Source organism: Asterias rubens, chromosome 16, assembly GCF_902459465.1.
Source record: "Asterias rubens chromosome 16, eAstRub1.3, whole genome shotgun sequence".
Lineage (NCBI taxonomy): Eukaryota > Metazoa > Echinodermata > Asteroidea > Forcipulatida > Asteriidae > Asterias > Asterias rubens.
In genome coordinates, this window is record NC_047077.1 from 5,940,586 (window position 1) to 5,962,796 (window position 22,211).

General features: G+C 38.5%; 1 protein-coding gene across 2 annotated transcripts in view; it reads left to right on the forward strand.

The window, feature by feature from the left end:
- The window catches only part of LOC117300621 (PAS domain-containing serine/threonine-protein kinase-like), a 54,026-nt gene that overhangs the window by 22,970 nt on the left and 8,845 nt on the right, over window positions 1-22,211 (forward strand). For both annotated transcript variants that reach the window (XM_033784290.1, XM_033784291.1), the window contains exons 4-18: window positions 1,550-1,755; window positions 4,769-4,939; window positions 5,594-5,734; window positions 7,750-7,884; window positions 8,534-8,678; window positions 9,332-9,492; window positions 10,147-10,339; window positions 11,290-11,482; window positions 12,260-12,421; window positions 13,171-14,180; window positions 14,542-14,720; window positions 16,437-16,604; window positions 17,190-17,315; window positions 18,651-18,785; window positions 20,273-20,472. In XM_033784290.1, coding sequence (XP_033640181.1) covers window positions 1,550-1,755; window positions 4,769-4,939; window positions 5,594-5,734; window positions 7,750-7,884; window positions 8,534-8,678; window positions 9,332-9,492; window positions 10,147-10,339; window positions 11,290-11,482; window positions 12,260-12,421; window positions 13,171-14,180; window positions 14,542-14,720; window positions 16,437-16,604; window positions 17,190-17,315; window positions 18,651-18,785; window positions 20,273-20,472 — 3,325 coding nt within the window. The remainder of the gene's footprint in view (window positions 1-1,549; window positions 1,756-4,768; window positions 4,940-5,593; window positions 5,735-7,749; window positions 7,885-8,533; window positions 8,679-9,331; window positions 9,493-10,146; window positions 10,340-11,289; window positions 11,483-12,259; window positions 12,422-13,170; window positions 14,181-14,541; window positions 14,721-16,436; window positions 16,605-17,189; window positions 17,316-18,650; window positions 18,786-20,272; window positions 20,473-22,211) is intronic.

Below are 22,211 nucleotides of genomic sequence, written 5' to 3' on the forward strand. Positions count from 1 at the left end.
TTTTGATTGGAGGATACAACTTTTTTTTTAAACAAAGGCCTACAATTTTTAATTGTGAAATTACACCTGTTTGCTTTGGGTCGGCCTGTTGGATTCAACAGTGATTATGTGCGTTCTGTACAGCTATTTTGAGACACGCAGATGCAGAATGTAGTATGTGCCTTGTAACACTGCTGCGTTACCAAAGACTAGACACGCGCACGCAGTGATGTTTTTACTCAGCGTGCAATAGTACTTTTCGGATGGAACAAAAAATGCACGGTGAGTGACGTAGCGTTCAATAGTACTTTTATTTGCTATCACGTGACGGACAATCCTCCAATTAAATGGCAAGGATATGCTTGGGTGTTATATAATATTAACTTAACTAAGTAGGATTTGAATCTTTGCATGATGGAAATACGATATAGAAAGGTTTGCGGTAACACCATGTAATGACTAACTCAAATGAGTTGGCAGAAGACGATCAGAGCATACTGTTGAATCGTTGAGTTGAAACCATCGATAAGCACAACAACTTGCTAGGCTTATAGGCCTAAATGTATTGCTTAACAGAAATAGGTTAAACCTGCCAAAATTACATAAAGTTTACATTATTTGTGACTGATGCCGACTCAATTTTTGCTTAGAAAAGAAATTTGCTCGAAGCAGTATTTTTAACAGAAATGTCAGCTCACTCACCTCATTCAAGACACTCCTTAAACTTAAGCTCATCGGTTCCAGCAGACTTACTAACTATTTATCTATGCCTCAGCGTCCTAGAGCAAACTCTTGAGCGTTCTATAAATTACTTTTGATTGATTGATTGATATGAAACATCAAAATACTTTTTTTTTAAACAAAGCGTAGGCCTACAATCATTAATTAATTCATAATTTCTTTCACTCCTAATTAAATACCCTAATTTGTCCTGTTTTTTTATAACTGATTGAGCAGTGTTCAGACCCACAATCTATCTTGTTGATCAAATCTCGGTGGTCTAATTTGTAAGACATCTGCTCTAGATGCAAAAGTCGTGGGTTTGAATCCCACCCAAGTAATATGCCTGTGATTTGTTTTCACAGCAATCGGGAAAGTACTGAGTAAACCGTGTTAACACAAATTGATGTAAGGGTAAAACCAACATTAAAGGCACTAGACATCTTTGGTACATGTATTTGTCAAAGACCAGTCTTCTCACTTGCTGTATCTCAACATACACACAAAATAACAAACCTGTGAAAATTTGAACTCAATTGGTCGTCAAAGTTGCGAGATAATAATGGAAGAAAAAACACTCTTGTCACACAAAATCGTTTGCTTTCAGATGCTTGATTTCAGGACCTCAAAATCTAACTCTGAGGTCTTGAAATCAAATTCAAATATTTTAACGGAAATTTGCTTCTTTCTCGAAAACTACGGTGCTTAGAGGGAGCCGTTTCTCACAACGTTTTATACTATCAACAGCTCTCCATTGCTTGTTACCAAATGAATTGTTATGCTAATAATTATTTTGAGTAATTACCAATAGTATGTATGCCTTTAATATTTCTTTTCTTGTACATTGTAGGTGACGGTTTGGATACCTTCAGTTTCTCCGCCGGTCTCTCCAAGGGTAGTTTTGCTCCAGCTCCTACCTCTCAGCTCAACGCATCCCTGGGGCAATCCTGGTCCTTCTATAATTTTGTCGGAGGCGGTCAAATGGGGGCGACATTCCCAACTACAGTACGGAATCCCAACAAGGCTATATTGACGATAGAAGCTAGGACTACAAAGGTTGGTATCAGTTCTAGCCTTTTCCATAATCTAAAAAGTATCCTTGCATTGACCACCATTGCTTTGATCAAATAACCCAAAATGTAAAGCGCGTACGCTAGATCAAATCTTTTCATAACAAAATTCTTAAAAATATTCATCACTAATTCATCACTTTTGTTATGATTACAAATAGTTTGTTTGAATTAACATTAAAGCTATCGCACAACATCGGTAAACAGTGTTGTCCAAAGGCCCACACTTCGTGTATCACAACTTGTATATAAAATAACAAACATGTGAAAATTTAGGCTCAATCGGTCATCGGAGTCGGGAGAAAATAACGGGAAAACCTACCCTTGTTTCCGCACGTTTCGCCGTGTCATGACATGTATTTAAAATAAATCCGTTATTCCCGATATCGAGAATTGATAATTGTTTTAATGTTTTCCCAAAAAGTAAAGCATTTCATGGAATAATATTTCAAAGGAAGTCTTTCACCATTACCTTCTGTAAACCTGTAAATTATTTGTAAATTTGTGAACTTTTAATTTTTGTTCTGTTCAGAAAGTGTCCAATGGCTTTAAAGGGTGGGTGCATTGTTTTTTTTTATGAAGATGACTTTTGAAACCTGAAATATTTTTATATATTTTTTATTAAATGCGCAAGTATTTTAAAAATGGTTTTCAAGAGATTAGGGGAACCCACCCCGCCCCTAAAAGGGAGCCTTCATTTGCATAATTGTGACGTCATGTCGGTAACCCGAGCCGTCGGGCCCCCTGGCTGTGTGCATGTAGAGACGTGTGCACTGTGTGGCCTGGTACCTAGGCGCGTGTAGTTAGGGACCAGACTCTTTTTGCCGACGATATGTTTGAATTCCCGACGTGACGTCGATGGTAGGGGGCGGTAACAATCCACAAAGGGGGGGGCATGACTTATTCGCTAATTACGCAAGTGAGATATGTCGGGAATAAACAAAACACATTTTATTGATGTTCAAGACATATATATCAGAAATAAATGACAGCAAAATTAACTGTTTTATTTTAATTCACTGCAGCATCCCTTTAAACAAAATTAAAATGCGTTCCAAGGACGTAGTGTATGAAAAAACATTGTTTTCATTAGAAACCCCATTATTGCACAATCTTCACACGCCCAAATTTGTGCAACATTATTGAAGGTCTAATTTTAGTTGGTCAACCTTCTTTATTGTTTACAACCAATCAGAAGTGGAGATCAAGTCTTATTTGGTTTTGTTTGTTGGCTTGTTAAATTTATTTTGCTTTCAAATAATTCATACCTTAATTTAACTTTCCCCAAAAATTTGAGCTCAATCCGTCATCGAACTTGCGAGATAATAATGAAGAAAAAAAACACCCGTGTAACACGAAGTTGTGTGCGTTTAGATGGTTGATTTCGAGACCTCAAGTTCTAAATCTGAGGTCTCGAAATCAAATCCGTGGAAAATTACTTCTTTCTCGAAAACTATGGCACTTCAGAGGGAGCCGTTTCTCACGATGTTGCATACTATCAACCTCTCCCCATTACTCGTCACCAAGAAAGGTTTTATGCCGATAATTATTTTGAGTAATTACCAATAGTGTCCACTGCCTTTAAATAAAGCACACATAAAACTCAATTGTTGGACCAAGCATTGCCAAGACGGTTACATTCATGCAAGACTTGCTCAGTTTATTTATTTAAAGGATTTAAATGAAAGGATGTAATCGGGCATGGCATGATGTAGTAGAAATAATTGCACTTTTACAAAGTTGACTACACTATACATGTAGTACATTGTTGAAATGCAATCGTATTCACACTACATGTACCTGGCCTGGCCAGGCAGTTTATAAACAAACATGCAGCAATTTAGATTATTTAAAGGCACTGGACACTATCGCTAATCACTTCAAAATTATTGTGAGCTGTTGATAGTATAAAACATTGTGAGACACGACTCCCTCTAAAGTAACGTAGTTTTTGAGAAAGAAGCAAATGCTCACTAAAATATTTGAATTTTGAGGCCTCGAAACTAAGCATCTTAAAAGCACACAACTTGTGCGACAAGGGCGTTTTTTTGTTCCATTGTACTCTCGCAACTTCAACGATCAATTGAGCTAAAATTTTCACAGGTTTGTTGAGATACACCAAGTGAGAAGACTGGTCTTTGACAATTACCAATAGTGTCCAGTGTCTTTAAAAATCACAAAACTTGTTCATCTATACACTCAGAATTTTGTCTTTCACATTTAATCATTTATTTTATCAATACGTTTAAAGGTATTTAAATGAAAGGATGTTATCGGGCATGGCATGATGTAGTAGAAATAATTGCACTTTTACAAAGTTGACTACACTATACATGTAGTACATTGTTGAAATGCAATCGCATTCACACTACATGTACCTGGCCTGGCCAGGCTGTTTATAAACAAACATGCAGCAATTTAGATTATTTAAAGGCACTGGACACTATCGCTAATCACTTCAAAATTATTGTTAGCATAAAAACTTACTTGTTAACGATCAATGGAGAGCTGTTGATAGTATAAAACATTGTGAGAAACGGCTCCCTCTGAAGTAATGTAGTTTTTGAGAAAGAAGTTTCTCACTAAAATATTTGGATTGGATTTCTTAGATATTGATTTTGAGGTCCCGAAATCAAGCATCTGAAAGCACACAACTTGCCTGACAAGGGCGTATTTTCTTTCATTATACTCTCGCAACTTCAACGAGAGAATAATTTAAAATAAATACATGTAGATAGGCCCTAACTAAACAACATTTTGAATGAGTATCAAATAATTCATATTCTAAAAAGAGAAGCACTATAAACTGGGTGATAAAATATTTGATTGATATAGTAACAAGTTTTGCTCACTAAGCAACCTTTTAAAAGCGCTATAATAATATAATATATATGGAGTCATAGAGCGCACATTTTAAAAAACATGCTCATGGTGCTTCAGCAATTTCTTTTCATTATAAAATTGCAATAATTGAATTATTTGTATGATTCTGTTTGCAGATTTTGGTCGCTAACGAGATGGCATGTGAGTTATTCTGTTATAGCACGAATGAACTAGTTGGAATGAAGATGTCAAGTTTATTATCAGTGAATGATCGTAAGCAACCTGAAGCTTTATGTGAGCAACATCTTGAAGATAACGGGGAAGTCGTCATGGTGTCAGGTAAAGTGGTAAGTATTATCTACAACCCTTCAACCTTCATTTCAGGAGGAGGCCGAGCAGTTCTAAGAGCACACCAGACTCAAGCTCTGTTCAGCAGAGTGTGGGTTCGTGTCCTGGTCTTGACACTTGTGTCCTTTCAAGCAAGGCACTTAATCAAAATAGCTGCGTCCTTCGGATGAGACTTTAAGCCGTTGGCCTCAGGTCTTTTGTAATGCACAAAAAAAAACAGGAAAAGAGAAGAGGGTTCACCGCATATTGCACCACAGCACCTTGTAAACCATTACATGGTGCTATAAAGGAATAGGTCTCATAATTCAAAATGTACCTCCACATGTTACTTGCAGGACAACCAGTTATTGGTTACGAAAATGAGTTCATCACAAAACTGAATTTGACTTTAGAGTCCCTCTTCAATCAATGTAGTTTTTTTCACAACGGCGTTTGTGATTTCTATTTTGCATTTTCCATTATTGTATGATAATAAAAATTAAAATAATAGTGGCCTCTAACAGAGCGCACAGGTCCGTCCGGCAAGACGCTCATGGCGATGTACAAGCAAAATACAAATTACAAAAGAAAGTACAATATATATTATATATATATATACAACATACTGTCAAGGTATTGTTTTTTATGTTGTCCATGTTTTTTATTCTTGCCAGTTTGATGCAGTAGATGCTAATGGTTTAGTCATACCAATCTCTCTATGGATGAAGAAACTAACCTCAGATGAAAACCCCAGATGTCTAGTGGTCATGGAACCAGTAGAAAGGAGCTCAGCTAAGTTGTCATTCGACAGCAAGGTATGCACTCATAGACCTTTTCTTTTGTTGATAAACAAACTGCCTTGGACGAACAAATGTTAGTTAAACACTCAATCGTATTAACAGATGTTTTAACAAAATTTAACATTTTCTGCAAACTTTCTGTTTAAAAAAATACCTCCCATAATTAGTTGTATTGTTTTCAACAAAATCAACACAATGTTTGAATATTTGTGTGCATTGTTACAAACAGTAGTGATGTATTTTTGATTTGCATTTTGGGCTTTCTATAGTATTTTAAACTGGGTTGGCAAAAACTTGGACTGTGACTTTGCAAAAGAAAGGTCTATTGCTTGATGGATTCAGTCACTCCACAAGATAGACTTGCCCCCTGTCCTTATCAGCAAGGATACTCCATCTCAAAGTCAGGTTTAGGCGACTTTGTAGAAGTTACACTCGGAATACTGTATGTTTGGAACACAGAGCGAGTCAATGGGGTCAATCCTCTATTTGATAATAATAATAATAATAATAATATAAAATTTATTAGGCGCACAGTATCTGGAAGGTACCATTCATTATTAAAACCTTGTTTTAATGTGTCGGTGCGGAAACATTTGAAACTATGGAAACTTTGGATCTCACTTTAACTCTCTCAAATGTACACACAAAACAATGTTATATAAATCCCTTGCATATGACTTCACACGAGATCCAAACAGTGCCCTCACTGTGGTCAATGACGACCTGTCATTGGCTGAGAGTTGTTTGTGGTGCCATTGTTTGACTTGAAACAGGTACTTGAGCGAATTTGTTTTTGACGGGAATGCTATTTAATCTTGTTTATAACGTGTTTGTTTACCATTTAAATGTAATTTTGATATTTGTAAACTTCTGAATTTTTCGTATTGGAGCTCCCCCACTTATATTGAAACATGACGGAAGGATTCCCTTAAAGGAACACGTTGCCTTGGATCGGTCGAGTTGGTCCTTGAAAAGCGTTTGTAACCGGTTTTTATAAAATGCATATGAGTAGAAAGATGTTGTAAAAGTAGAATACAATGATCCACACAAACATGCCTTGAAATTGCACGGTTTTCCTTTACCTCGTCGACTAACACAGTCGGCCATTTATGGGAGTCAAATTTTTGACTCCCATAAATGGCCGACCGTGTTAGTTCGCAAAGTAAAAGGAAAACCACGCAATTTCGTGGCAAATTTGTAGTCTACTTTTAAAACATCTTTCCAACCATATGCATTTTATAAAAAACTGTTACAAACGCTTTTTAAAGACCAACTCGTCCGATCCAAGGCAACGTGTTCCTTTAAATGGACCTCTTAGGGTTAAATGTATCACTTTCAATTCAATTCAAGGTATTTTATTCAAATATTTGTAGCCAAAGGCTAAATTACAATTGAGTTTACAAGGTAAAAAAACATCAAGATTACATACATTGAAGGGAAATATACAAAACATTAAACCAACATAAAACTTAAATAAGAATGAAGGAGATTGGCAACTGCAATAGTGGCATGGTATAAATAACACCTATCAAAAAATCAAATTATGCGGAAAAGAAACACAAAGTTACAGACTTTAACATAAATTAGCTAATAAAAATTAAAACTTATAGTATATCTCCATCATATCTGGTTGAACTTGTACATTCCCACAACTCTGATACCGCTAATGCATACAGGCAACGACTCCGCTCATCAGCTGATCAGACCCGGCTTTCCGTTCCTAGAACTAGACGGAAAGCTGGGGATAGCTCATTCTCCATAGCTGCCCCTCGCCTATGGAATGAGCTCCCCGCGGGTCTGAGAGAGGCGATCTCGTTGCCTGTGTTCAAAAACCTCCTCAAGATGTTTCTGTTTCCCCACCCATCCTAGTTTGTTTGTTTCTCTTTTTTGTCATAGTCTCATGTAAAGCGCTCTGTTCTCCGTAGAGCGCTATATAAATGCTTTGTATTATTGTTATTATTATTATTATTATTATTATTATTATTATTATTATTAGTATTAAATGAATGTTTTTTGTTTTCATATTACAGGGCTACATTGTTGAATCTGATCAACAATTTGCATATCTCCATGGTTTCACATCAAATACAGAAGTAATTGGTATGCCAATCAAGCAACTGATTCCATCTATCCAACTCCCTCCCTCTGGAGCAAAACTTCCCAAGGTAACTTTTCTTTTCTCTACACTTTGTTTTTCACTTAGAGTTAATTTCCCGTCAGCAAGGTCTATTGCGGACTTGGCTCATTTCAAACCTTAGCTGAGCATTTTACATATCAGCATTTGCAGTGTTGAACCATTCTTTGCTTCAAGGGACATGTTGCCTTGGATCGGTCGAGTTGGTCTTTGAAAAGCGTTTGTAACCATATGTTATAAAATGCATATGATTAGAAAGATACATTAAAAGTAGAATATAACACGGTCAGCCATTTATGGGAGTCAGATTTTCGACTCTCATAAATGGCCGACAGTGTTAGTTCGCAAAGTAAAAGGAAAACCACGCAATTTCGAGGCAAATTTGTGTGGATCATTGTATTCTACTTTTAATGCATTTTGTAACAAATGTAAACAAACACTTTTCAAAGACCAACTCGACCTTATCCAAGGCAACATGTTCCTTTAACTTTATTTCCAGAGGTTAGCAAGCAAATTCTTCTTGTGCCAGTGATGAGAACATTCAAACTGTTATCTTAATTCAAACCTTTAAACAGGGTAACTCACAGAGAGCAGAGTTGTTGACTTTCTTTCACTTCCTAAAAACCTTTTTCAAACAGTACTACTTTAATCACTTAGTACATCTCTGGTTCTGGTTTTAGGAGGTGAAGAAACAGCGAATAACGGGACGGACCAAAGATGGCGTCAGTTTCCCGATTAGTCTGCTCATTAAGAATCAGACCTCTCCATCAATACCTGAAGATGAAGGGCAGAGAGATAGTAACAACAGGCTACAAGAAGACCAAGGTAAAACCCCCATCTTACCCAACTAGTTCTCACACTATGTTCTCAAGTCCCTATCATACCAGATTCATTCTCAATTTGTTGTGAAGCCCCCATCACTGCAAACTCTTTCCGACTACGTTCTGAAAAATGTAGCGAATGGTGCTGAAAGCAAGCCGAGTGGATGAAGTAGCAACATTCTACGATCTTTTTCCGAACTTCATGGACAGGCTAGGACGGGTTTGATCGAAATGGTGCTCCAGAACTTTGAGCCTGCTCAAAATTATCGGGCGACCATTCCGTCCTGCAAATAGATGGAGGGGCAATGTACTAAAAATGATAAGGACGTACTAGGAGTGGAATTACTGTAATTTGATCGTACAACAGACATGCTAGACGTGGTGCAGTTGGGCATCATCCGGATGTACATGGGTCAAAGACCGGGTCGGTTCGTAGCATGTTCATCCCGTTTACAGACAGACACTACTCATTACCAGAATTTACCCGACGAGAGTCACAAAATAGACACTGTCCAGCTGTATGTTCTTCCCAGACCAGACTAAACCTGATTTAAGATTTTGTTAAGGACGGGTTTGGACATTTTGAGAGCAGGCCATGTTTTGGCTGATATAGTCTTTAAATGGTGAAATCATTCTTGCCTCTTGTTATATTTTCAGATGAGTACCAGTCGTGTGGTGTGGTCTACCAGGCTAGCATGTGGGTCTTTACTAACATCAGTGGTATGGTGTCCTTCAATCAAGATGGTACTATACACAGCGTTAATAATAACTTCTCTCTCATGATGTCTGGCTACTCACATCAAGAACTTGTTGGACAGGTGAGATACATGTAGGCTCAATAAGAATTATGACCGTACAACTTATTCAAGAGAAAATAGAATTAGCCCTTGTAAATTGCGTACCAACTGAAAGGACCTGCGGCTGGAATAAGGGTCATGTATAAACTAGAAATGCCAGTTCACTTACCTCATTCAAGATAATCCTTAAAGCCATTGAACACTTTTGGTAAACAGAATTGTCCGAAGGCCCACACGTCGTGTATCACAACTTATATATAAAATAACAAACCTGTGAAAACTCAGGTTCTAGCAGGCTTGCTAACTATTAATCTTTGCCTCAGAGCCTTAGAGCAAACGTTTGATTTTGACGCTTTATAAATTTGACTTCTGAATGATTTATTGAGTAATTTAATTTTAATCTTTTGTCTGCTCTTTTTTGAATTTCCTGTGTTGTTTTCATATTTTAATAGATGTTGAATTTGCATCGGGGATAAAGAATATTAAATTTTGGGTTTTACCCATACACCCCGATGTGTGTAAGCACTGTATACTCAGTACCTTCCCGAGTCCTCTGAAAAAAATTACAGGCATATTACTTTGGTGGGATTGGGACCCACAACCCTTGCATCTCCAGAGCAGTGTCAAACCAACTAGACTTACATGTACCAACTTGTTTTATTTTATTGCACACAGCATATAACATTCTTAGTGCCAGAGTTCTATGAGCATTTAGATTTGATTGACGATGGCTCAATGCCACTTCCACCATTTGATGACGACGATGATGAGTTTATACCCTACCCAAGTAGACCATCATCGGAACCATTGATGAGACCAGAGAGCTGGCAGGCTAAACAAGATAACGTCATGCGACAGGTGTCGTTAGGTGAGTTAACCAAGAAAGGTATTGGGAGGGTAGGGGGTACAGGGGGTAGGTCAGACAAGATACGTCATACAACAGGTGTCGTTAGATGAGTTAACCAAGAAAGAGACTGGGAGGGGGTATAGGGGATGGGTTAAACAAGATAACTTCATGCAACAGGTGTCGTTAGATGAGTTAACCAAGAAAGAGATTGGGAGGGGGGTATAGGGGATGGGTCAGACAAGGTAACGTCATGGACAGGTGTCATTAGGTGAGTTAACCAAGAAAGAGATTGGGAGGGGGGTACAGGGGATGGGTCAGACAAGATAACGTCATGGACAGGTGTCATTAGGTGAGTTAACCAAGAAAGAGATTGGGGGTACAGGGGATGGGTCAGACAAGATAACGTCATGGACAGGTGTCGTTAGATGAGTTAACCAAGAAAAAGATTGGGGGTACAGGGGGTGGGTCAGACAAGGTAACGTCATGGACAGGTGTCATTAGGTGAGTTAACCAAGAAAGAGATTGGGAGGGGGGTGTAGGGGATGGGTCAGACAAGGTAACGTCATCGACAGGTGTCATTAGGTGAGTTAACCAAGAAAGAGATTGGGAGGGGGGTATAGGGGATGGGTCAGACAAGATAACGTCATGCAACAGGTGTCATTAGGTGAGTTAACCAAGAAAGAGATTGGGAGGGGGTATAGGGGATGGGTTAGACAAGATAACGTCATGCAACAGGTGTCATTAGGTGAGTTAACCAAGAAAGAGATTGGGAGGGGGTATAGGGGATGGGTCAGACAAGATAACTTCATGCAACAGGAGTCATTAGGTGAGTTAACCAAGAAAGAGATAAAAGTGGGGGGGGGGGTACAGGAAGAGGGTAAGACAAATCAGCATCAATCATCTATAGGTGACCTTTTGTTTTCTTGATGATGATATGTTGAACTAAAATTGCTTTGATATTGTAATTACAGATCCCAGTGCCTTTACTTCCTCTGCATACAACCCCATAGCTGCACAACTCGCTGACCAGCAACAAGCCAAGACAGCCAACCTTCCTAAACAATCGACCTCCTTATCATCGGGAATCTCAGATCCAGGGAAAGGTTCATCCGACGGCAGAGCTGATATCAGAGGTCTGGTCCTTCCTGATCTGGTCTTAGACAGGTACAAGACTCTTTTCATCTTTCTATCGAGAAAATAAAATTAGCAGTTGCAAACTGCTTACCAAATGAAAAGGACCTCTGGTATAAATGCAAACAAAGTTAATGGCCCGACTATTCGACCCTAGAATAGTCTCTGATAAGGCCAAAAATTAGACCATCAACTAATTTGTTCCTTTTCCTATCACGTCATTCATTTGGTCAATGGCAAATTGTTTACTTTCTGCTTAGATGTTGTTTTCAGTATGATTCCATTGTGGTTTATTATGTAGTTTTCTGATTAATTAATATTATGCATTTCCGGTAGTTTATTTATATGATTGTGCTTTATTAATTTTGTCTGTAGTGCATGTATTCAAAATGAATTTCCTCCATGGTAGGACCAATAAAAATTGAATTGAATTGTATTGAATTAAATGGGATACAAATGGTAGAACCCAATGGTAGGTGTTTGGGGAACCTTAGGGAGCAGCAGATTTAGGCTGTGTTTGAATTAGCGGCTACAGCTTGTTACAAGATACTGCCGTAGATTTCACAAAACTCTTCCTAACTTAAGACTAATTATAGGACTTAGGACGAGTCCCAACCCTACACTGTAGCATGCAGACCTTAAGATTAATCCTAAGTTAAGACGAGTTACTCGTCCTAACTCGAGATAAGACGAGTCCTAACTCTTTGTGAAATCGACCCCTGGGGTGTTACGCTTTCACATCAACTTAATTTATATTGCATTTCAGAATTTTTATTTAAAGATTGATAACAAGTTATTTTCTGACACCAGGCCATCCACTGCTGATCTTCTGAACGAGGCAGAGAGAATATTTGACACAGTTGATAAAGCTAATCGTGGCAGTCAACGGACGTTTAGTTCTAGCACCAATGAGCTTCTGGAATCTGCTCCGTCATTCGTTGACGATTGTAAATCAGAAGATGGTATCGAAAGGTGAGATCTCTCTCAAATAAATGTTTAATTAAATCTTGGGTTGAAGAAAGAAAAGTTTTGCTACAGCTTGATTTGAGCCTGCCATCTCCGGATCAATGTGCAGACGCTCTACATGTACCAACTGTTATAGCTAAGTACCCTTAATTTGGATGGTCTTCTCCAGCTGGGCCGAAGGAATGGAACAAATCACCCAAGCTCATCAGGGAATCATCTAACTGCCATTTTCGAAAAAAAAACCTACTTTTTCAGTCAGCCTCGTCATTAATCCTTTGCTGTTTATCTTTCTTTCCTTGCTTTGTTCTTGTTTTATTTATTGTTCGGCGCTTTGATCTGTGCTAAAGCCGCTATATAAATACCTATATTACTATTATTATTATTATTATTATTATTATTATTATAAAAGATCTCAACAAAATAGATAGACAATTTAGTGCTTGATAGCACAGTTGGCAAATATTTGTAAGGGACTTGTCAAAGGAGGGAACTTTTGCAAGCTACTTGGAGGCAACCAACTGCATTACATGCTACAAGAACACTTTGGTAGCACATGTTCACTTTTTCAAACAATGTCTTACAATCCCAAGAATTATAATTATGTGAGAATTTAAATGTGAATTGATTTTCTTTTGGGAGATTGCCTGGAACTGGGTGCCTGTTAATTGCCTCGTGTGACATGTCCCTTAGTGTGAACAGATTTGTTAAAACCAATTGAAAATGCGTATAGTCTGATTGAATTCTTGTGTCATTAGTCCACGTAGATTCCTTGGAGTGTCACCCCCTGGGAGCAGTCATGCGAGTATGGAAGTGAACTGTAGTGGTACTCCAGATGGTCTGAGTGATATATCCTCCTTAGGATTTGAATCATCAGAGAGAGGCAGCGTGAGTGAAGAGATCGTTCCAGGAGAAGGTCCCTTAGGGGAAGACTTCCTGTGTAAGAGGAATTCCAACGCTGACTTGACGACGCAGAAAGGTTGTAATCTTACAGCTCAGAAACTACAGGAGCATGTTCGGCTTGGGGAGAAGCTTAGGGTCATGGACTGGGAGAAGGAGAAAGAAGACGAGGGTGGAGAATCGGGAGTAGCTTCTGAAGGTCAAGCATCGTCAGGAGTTGCTTCAGATGGTCTGGCATCGTCGGGAGAAGCACCAACACCAGATGATGCAACTGAGCCACAAATCGTTGACGATAGCTCATCAACTATTGAATCAAAACATGAGCAGGATGAGGCGCTTACGTCACCGTGTGTTCCTTCGTTAAAGATTTTAGCCGAGAGGAATGTAGACTCTGAGCCTGTGAGTCCGTTACAGCTACTCGATGATAACTCAGTTCATAGTGATGATGAAGAGGCTGTCATCACAGCGCGTAGGGTCAGCTCAGGATCAGGTGGATCCCAACCTAAGCCTGCTTGTAAATTCCTAGAGAAAAGCGTCAGCTTTGAAGAAGGTCACTCTGAGATCCGCACCGAGAAATGGACTGGGGGTAAACTGGACGCCACGCCTCCGAGTGTGCCGAGAGAAGCGTGGGGTTTCAGTGAAGCAGACACCGATAAAGCAGTCAATAACAATGTGAATATTAACAATAGTAATTTATTAGGAGATGTGCTGAAGACTCCAGAAGATAGAATTGAGGGAGAGTTTTTGAACTTGGCGACGTCTACACCTGCTAGTAAGGTGATGAGGCAGACGTCTGCGATGTCGTTGCCTCCGATTCCAGAGGGTAGCTTCATGGGGCAATGCAAGCACAGGGACGGCTCATACCTAGGTAAGTTATTTTATTAATAATAGTCTGATGACCTGAGCATTACTTCATGGCTCTACTTATGTCCAAATTCTGCGCTTACTATCACAATTCTCCACTTACTGTGCAAACCACAAATTTCTGCGCTAACTGTGTAAATTAAGAACGCATAGTAACGTGTGGAGTCTGTAGGGACACAAGCAAACATTTTCTGCTAACCCATGAAATACGCTTGGAGTAAGTGCCTAGTGTCCAGTGCCTGTAAACCCGGTCAAATGTTCATAGAAACTACTTTTTCGAACAAACTTTGGAGCAAGAATATTGTTTTGTTTTTTGTGGTGGTTTTGTTTCCTAATGCCTTTTGAAATCTTTTTCTGCCATCCAGGTATTATATTCCAAATCAAGATAGTTCAGCTGGAAGATGATGCTGTCTTATATTGTATGTGGATGTCACGTGACCCGTCGGATCCTGGGGAGGGTGGTCGATGTACTTCCAATCTCACCTTAGCTTCTAGCTTTAGTAGTACCTTCAATGCATCGGTGACTGGTGTTAGTCTGGGAGAGGTAGGTTTAACTCGGGTAGTTGAAAAGTGGTAGTTGCAATTTGATAGCAGCAGATCGAGACTTGGACACTAGTTGCACTAGTCACACAAGTCGCCCATGCCTATTGACCCAATTCACCTGACATCATCATCGAATAATCTTGGATGCGCCATATTGGTGGGCAATGTCACTGTGCGTTATTCAGTGAAGTGCGCATTTTAGGCGACGCAACGTTTACACAAAAACCTAAAATTGCCAACCAAAATGGTGAGCGTGGCACAGTCGCCGCATGTGACGTGCGTGCAAGGGTTCATATAATTGGTAAGAATCATATACTGCTGTTCATTTTAGCTGTAAATTCTCAGCAAGAAGACACTGTGTTCAGCTGAACATTTCACATGCAACTCTAAAGGAACACTTTGCCTTGGATCGGTCAATTTGGTCTTTGAAAAGCGTTTGTAGCCGTTTTTATAAAACGCATATGGTTGGAAAGATGTTTTAAAAGTAGAATACAATTGATCCACACAAATTTGCCTCGAAATTGCGTGGTTAGTTCGCAAAGCAAAAGGAAAACCAGGCAATTTCGAGACAAATTTGTGTGGATCATTGTATTTTACTTTTAAAACATCTTGCCAACCATGCATTTTATAACAAACAGTTACAAACGCTTTTTATACTGCCAACTCGTCCGATCCGAGGCAACGTGTTCCTTTAATTGTATCTTTCCTTTTAACTAGCCTATAAATCATCATTTTGTTGACAATAACCAATCCATGACCCAACCTGTAAGTCACAAAACTAATTAACTAAAGCCCAGGTTTCACAGTACTCTCTGCGACTGCGAACGCGATATGAATTTTGACGTCACAGGGCTGTTTTCGCAGTGAATGTTTCGCAGGAGTTGAGCACACGTCAACTCGCGCAAATTATTTGTTGTGAATTTGTGCCGTCAAAATTAGTTCCACGTTCACAGGAAGTATGAACCGGGGCTTAAAGGTGAGCGCCTGAACTTGCTCTTTGTGTTCGTCTGACAGACATAGTTTTCTTGATTATAAAATGAGTGTTTATTCTATTCCATACGATCTCTCCGATCTTCTAATATTTGTATGTTTCAGGTTTCTAAGAGTAGTTAATCATGGGGCGATACACTATGTAGGTCATTTTCCCATGCTGGACCCACATTCTGGAATGATTTACCTCTTCAAATTTGCAACATTTCTAGTCTCAATACTTTCAAGATTAAGTTAAAAACCACATTGTTTACTGTCGCTTATGTGTAATTGTTATATGTCTCATTTTCCTTTGCTGTGTGTGGTTTCCCCTCTTGTGCGCCTTGAGCACCTCATTTGGTGGATTTTTGCGCCTTATAAATGTGACCCACTCTGTGAAAATGAGTCACATGTCGCCCAATGCAATACTAAGTTATGGACAGTTTAATGTGGAAAATGTTAAATAAAATAAAAACTTTTGTATTCTTTTGCACACAATGGTAGTTTACAATATCATTTTACTTGTAATTCGTTTTTCACAAAAAATGGTGTAGTGGCTAATTTCAAACGGGAGTAACTCAGCAACGTTATACACCCCCAAAGCTTAGACACATACCAAATTACTGCTGCTGATGTGTTCTTTCCAACCATGCATATAACTCAATTCCTGAAATTGCCTACATCTGACTCATTTTCACAGAGCGGGTCACAAATATTCTTTATTATTATTATTATTATTATTTATCAGGCGATAGCGGCTAAAGCTAACAATCTAAGCACATCATCATGTCCAGAGGAAGAGGACATTAGTCTGAGCCATGGAGCCTATGAAGAGAAATACACAACGCTTCAGTCTATCGGTAAAGGAGCTTTTGGATTTGTTAAAATGGCCACTAGGAAACAAGATGGCACTCTGGTAAGTGAACAAGTTAAAGACAATGGACACTATTGGTAATTGTCCAAGACCAGTCGTCTCACCTGGTGTATCTCAACATATGCATAACATAACAAACCTGTGAAAATTTGAACTTAATTGCTCGTCGAAGTTCTGAGATAATAATGGAAGAAAAAGCACCCTTGTCACACAAAGTTGTGTGTTTTCAGATGCTTGATTTCAAGACCTCAAAATCTGATTGTGAGGATTAGATTTAAAATCAAATTCAACTGTTTTAGTGGAAAATTACTTCTTTCTAAAAAACTACGTTACTTCTGAGGGAGCCATTTGTCACAATGTTTTATACTATCAATAGCTCTCCATTGCTTGTTATACCAAGTAAGTTTGTATGCCAACAATGATTTTGAGTGATTTCTTCTGAGTTGGTGTGGTTCTACGATCAGAGCATAATGATCGAAACTACGAGTTGAAACCAACGGTTCTTTTCAGAACCACCCCAACTTATTTAGAGATAATTATCGCATGGTGTTACTGAAAACCTTTTCATATCGTATTTCCACCATTCAAAGTTTCAAATTGGCAAATCATTTGGTTCTGCCTTCACAGGTTATCGTGAAGTTTATTCGAAAGAAGAAGATATTGAAGGAGAATTGGTTGGATGATGCAGAGTTTGGTCGAGTCCCTTCTGAGATTGTGATGCTGTTAAGATTCTCACATCCTAACATTGTGAAGGTAAGACGCAGTTCTCAGTAAACTGTCCTTCATCGCCGACTTGCTCTTTGCTTTTATATTTGAGCATCAGGGACCAATTTCATGAAGCCTGTAAGCACAAAAAACTTGCTTAGCACAACAAATGTTGCTAAGCAAAAACAGGTTACCAGCCGGACAACCATTTTGCGAGTGGTACATGTACCCGGTCATTTCTTGCTTAGTCAAGAAATTTGCTAAGCAGAATTTTTCGCCTAACAGCTTTGTACATTTCTTTGCTATTTATTTTATTGATTGATATTTTCTTTAGGGCTTGAAGCCTTGCAAAAGATACTATAAACATGCTCATATTTTGCTTGTATATTTCTGTGCTATTTATTGATCGATCGATATATTTCCTTTGTGGTCTTAAAGCCTTTCATAAGGTACTATAAACCTGCTCATATTTTGCTTGTAAATTTCTCTGCTATTCATTAATTGATTGATATATTATTTACTTTGTGGTCTTAAAGCCTTTCATAAGGTACTATAAACCTGCTCATATTTTGCTTGTATATTTCTCTGCTATTTATTGATCGATTGATATATTATTTACTTTGTGGTCTTAAAGCCTTTCATAAGGTACATTACTATAAACCTGCTCATACTTTGCTTGTAAATTTCTCTGCTATTCATTAATTGATTGATATATTATTTACTTTGTGGTCTTAAAGCCTTTCATAAGGTACTATAAACCTGCTCATATTTTGCCTGTATATTTCTCTGCTATTTATTGATCGATTGATATATTTACTATGTGGTCTTAAAGCCTTGCATAATTAGGCACTATAAACATGTTCATATTTTGCTTGTGAATTTCAGTGCTATTTATTGACTGACATATTTTCTGTAGGGCTTGAAGCCTTTCATAAGGCACTACTATGAACATGCTCATATTTTTCCAAATTTGTGTACTTTCTTGTAGTGCTCAGAAGCCAAGTGCATAAGTCACTATAAAAGTATCCTCATATTTTGTAGATTAAACGTGTCATGACATGTGTTTAAAATAAATCCGTAATTCTCGTTAACGAGAATTGATATTGTTTTACTGTTTTCTCAAAAAGTAAAGCATTTCATGGAATAATATTTCAAGAGAAGTATTTCACCACTAGCTTCTGTAAACCCTGTAAGTTATTTGTAAATCTGTAAAAAAAAAAATTGTTTTTCTGTACCGAAAGGGTCCAATGGCTTTAAGTCATAACCCTGCCCGGGAACAGCTGTTTAAGATCTGATTGCCTCTCTGTTATCCCATTCTTCATAACCAAAGATCTGCAGTCATTGCTGTTCATAATCCTTGATTGTATTGCTTTATTTCCAAAGGTTTATGAATTTACTGAGAATGAGGAGTTCTTTCAGATGATTATGGAGAAACACGGTTCTGGGATTGATCTGTTTGAGTTTATAGACAGACAACCAATTCTAGATGAAGCGTTAGCGAGTTACATGTTCAGACAGGTAAATATAAATTCCATCTGTAAAGTTTAGCTTGTCAAAAGAAGTTACTGGCCTGACATTTTCGACCCTAGCAGAGTCATTCTTGACCGCTAAATCACAACAAACACAAACATGAACCGGTATTACTAAGTGTAACATAAGCAGTGAAGCGGAAATGCATGACTTGACCGAGAGAGTCAGAAAGCACTGAAAAAAAGCAAGGGGTAAACAATGAATAGGCATATGTTACACTTATTAGTTACAATGTTCATTTTGTTAAGCCTTCGAGAAAGACTCTGCTAGGGTCAAAACGTCAAGTTTACTTTATCTTATTTTTGATAAGTCTTGTTCCATCCTGACAACCCTACCCCTCCCCCCTCCCACAGTGACATCCATTAAACATAATTAGCGCCCACTATTGTCATACCTCTACAACTTTGCAGCCTTATTATCCTAAATCATTTGCTTTAATATCCTCTATTAAAACATTCACCCTTAATTTTTTAAGAAACTTTGGGCTCCCCAGGGTCTTCAAAGGCAATGGACACTACAGATAATTACTCAAAATAACTATGTTAGCATAAAAACATGGTAACGAGCAATGGAGAGCTGTTGATAGTATATAACATTGTGAGAAACGGCTCCCTCTGAAGTACATGTTTTTTTAGCAAAAGGTAATTTTTCACTCAATTATAGTTATTTGAAGGCCTGAATTCCTTTTTTCAGGCGTGCGAAAGCAAACAATATTGTGCAACATGGGTGGGGGTTTTTTCTTTCATAATATCTTTGCAACTTCGATGACCAATGGGAGACTTTTGGGACTCTTGGTGGCAGCAGATTTACCAGGTAAAATCCATTGTTCTTGTTAATATGCGCGTGCTCAGAACAACGTAAACAATGGAAATTTACCTGGTAAGTCTGCTGCCACCTAGCGTTCACAAGTCTCTCATTGATATAAGCCCAAATAATCACAGATTTGTTATTTTATGCTTAATGTTGGGATACACCAAGTGATTGGTCTTTGACAATTACCAAACGTGTACCTTCCCTTTAAAGGCAGTGGATGATATTGGTAATTACTCAAAATAATTATTAGCATAAAGCCTTTCATGGTGACGAGTAATGGGTAGAGGTTGATGGTAACATACATTGTGAGAACGGCTCCCTCTGAAGTGCCATAGTTTTTGAGAAAGGAGTAATTTTCCTAATTTGATTTCAAGACCTCAGATTTAGAACTTGAGGTATCGAAATCAACCATTTAAAGCACACACTTCGTGTGACAAGGGTGTTTTTTCTTTCATTATTATCTCCCAAGTTCGATGACCGATTGAGCTCAAATTTTCACAGGTTTGTTATTTTATGCATATGTTGAGATACACCAACTGTGAAGGCTAGTCTTTGACAATTACCAATAGTGTCCACTGCTTTTAAAGCCATTGCTTTGCATTATGTTGGGTTGATGCCTTGTACCAGCTGCTTCTAATTGATTGAACCACTTCTACCTTCAGGTTGTTGCTGCTGTGTCGTACATCCACGATAAAAACATCCTCCATAGAGACATTAAGGATGAGAACTTGATCTTAGATGAACGGTTCCATATCAAGCTGATTGACTTTGGTTCAGCTGCTCATATGGAACCAGGAAAACTCTTCTCTACATTCTGTGGAACTCTTGAATACTGCTCACCAGAAGTACTGCTCGGGAACAAGTAAGTGCAGCTGCACGGGGTGTCGTGGCCGAGCGGATAAGAGCACCGAGCACATTCAAGCTCTGGTGATTCTGTTCAGCAGAGTGTGGGTTCGAATCCCGGTCGTGACACTTGTGTCTCTGAGCAAGACACTTCACTATTATTGCTTCTCTCCACCCAGGGGTAAATGGGTACCTGTGGAGGGCAGAGTTAGTTCTTGTGATTGATTAGCTTAGTGCGCTACATATTTTGCGGCACAGGCTGTATACTCCCCAGGGAGCTGAGATGGTTTAAGGAATGATTTGAGGCCCAGTGACCAGGGGTAATAATGTTGAAGCGTCACTGCTTGACGGGCCTGAGCGCTATATAAGAAGCCACTATTATTATTATTACTGATATTAAGTCTGTGGCTACAGCTACGGCTGTGGGTAGATGTCCGTTATCATGCATTGAGATATTGGACATCCTTAGCAACAGTCGTAGAGGTAGCCGTAGCTACTAATTCGGATATGGCCTTAGTCAGGATTGATCCATAAATGAAGTCACTTCATAGACCAGGGCTCAGTTTCATAAAGCTGCTCAAGCCAAAAAATGCAGCTAAGCACAACCAATACTATGCTTACTAAAATTCCTTGGCATCATCTGTGACTGGTACTGGTATCCTGCTTATTTTTTCTAAGCAGAAACTTTTTAAAGTCACCTGGAAATAGAATTTTTTTTCTTTCAAACATAAGAGTATATGCTTACGAACAATAAAACAATTTTTTTAGTAATTGTTTGTTACGATTTATATGTTTAAAAAATTTATAAAGTTGTTTGGGGGACTGACTCCGCCTACCCCTTTTGTGACGTCAATCGAGGCAGACTTTGCCTGCATGCGTATAGTAAACACACGTGCAAAGTACATGTACGTCCAAGTCGTGAGTTGGTACATTTCAAAAAGTGTTTTTCTGCATTCAGCAGCAATACACCTGGTCGGCATTGCCGGAAAAAACAAAACATTTTTTTTGGAAACGTACAAACTCACGACTTGGTCCGTACGTGTACTTTGAAATTGTGTTTACTCTACGCATTAAAGGCAAAGTCTGCCTCGATTGACGTCACGAACAGCACCCTCTCAGGTCGGGGTCTACTCTTAAATTTGTAAATAACATAAGAACTGGTTTTTTTAAACCTTAGTTAACTGTTTATTCACATTCCACTCATCAAAACACATATATTAGTGACAAAAGCTTTATTTTGAAAAATACCACTTCCAGGTGACTTTAAGCAACATTTTTTCTGTGCTAACACCTCTTTTCCTGATAAAAGCTCATGAAACTTTAATAAAGTGTTTTCTATAACGTGTAAGATTATTGTTCGCTTCTACCAATTGATTAGTGTTAATAATGTGATGTCATACATTGTTCTTTGACTCAGCACATCAATATCTTTATAATTTAACATTTACCAATCCATTACTTGTGGAAGTGTCGTGGCCGAGCGGTTAAGTGCATCAAATTCAAACTCTGGTGTTTCAGATCAGCAGAGTGTGGGTTCAAATCCCCAGCCGTGACACTTGTGTCCTTGAGCAAGACACTTAACAATTGCTTCGTCGATGGGACGTAAAGCCGTTGGTCCCATGTGTTGTGTAACGCATGTAAAAGAACCCAGCACACTTTTCCAAAAGATAAGGGGTTCGCCCCGGTGTTCCTGGCTATGGCTGCTGTATGCGCCGTAGCACCTTGTAAACCCTTATAAGGTGCTCAATAATTGGGTCT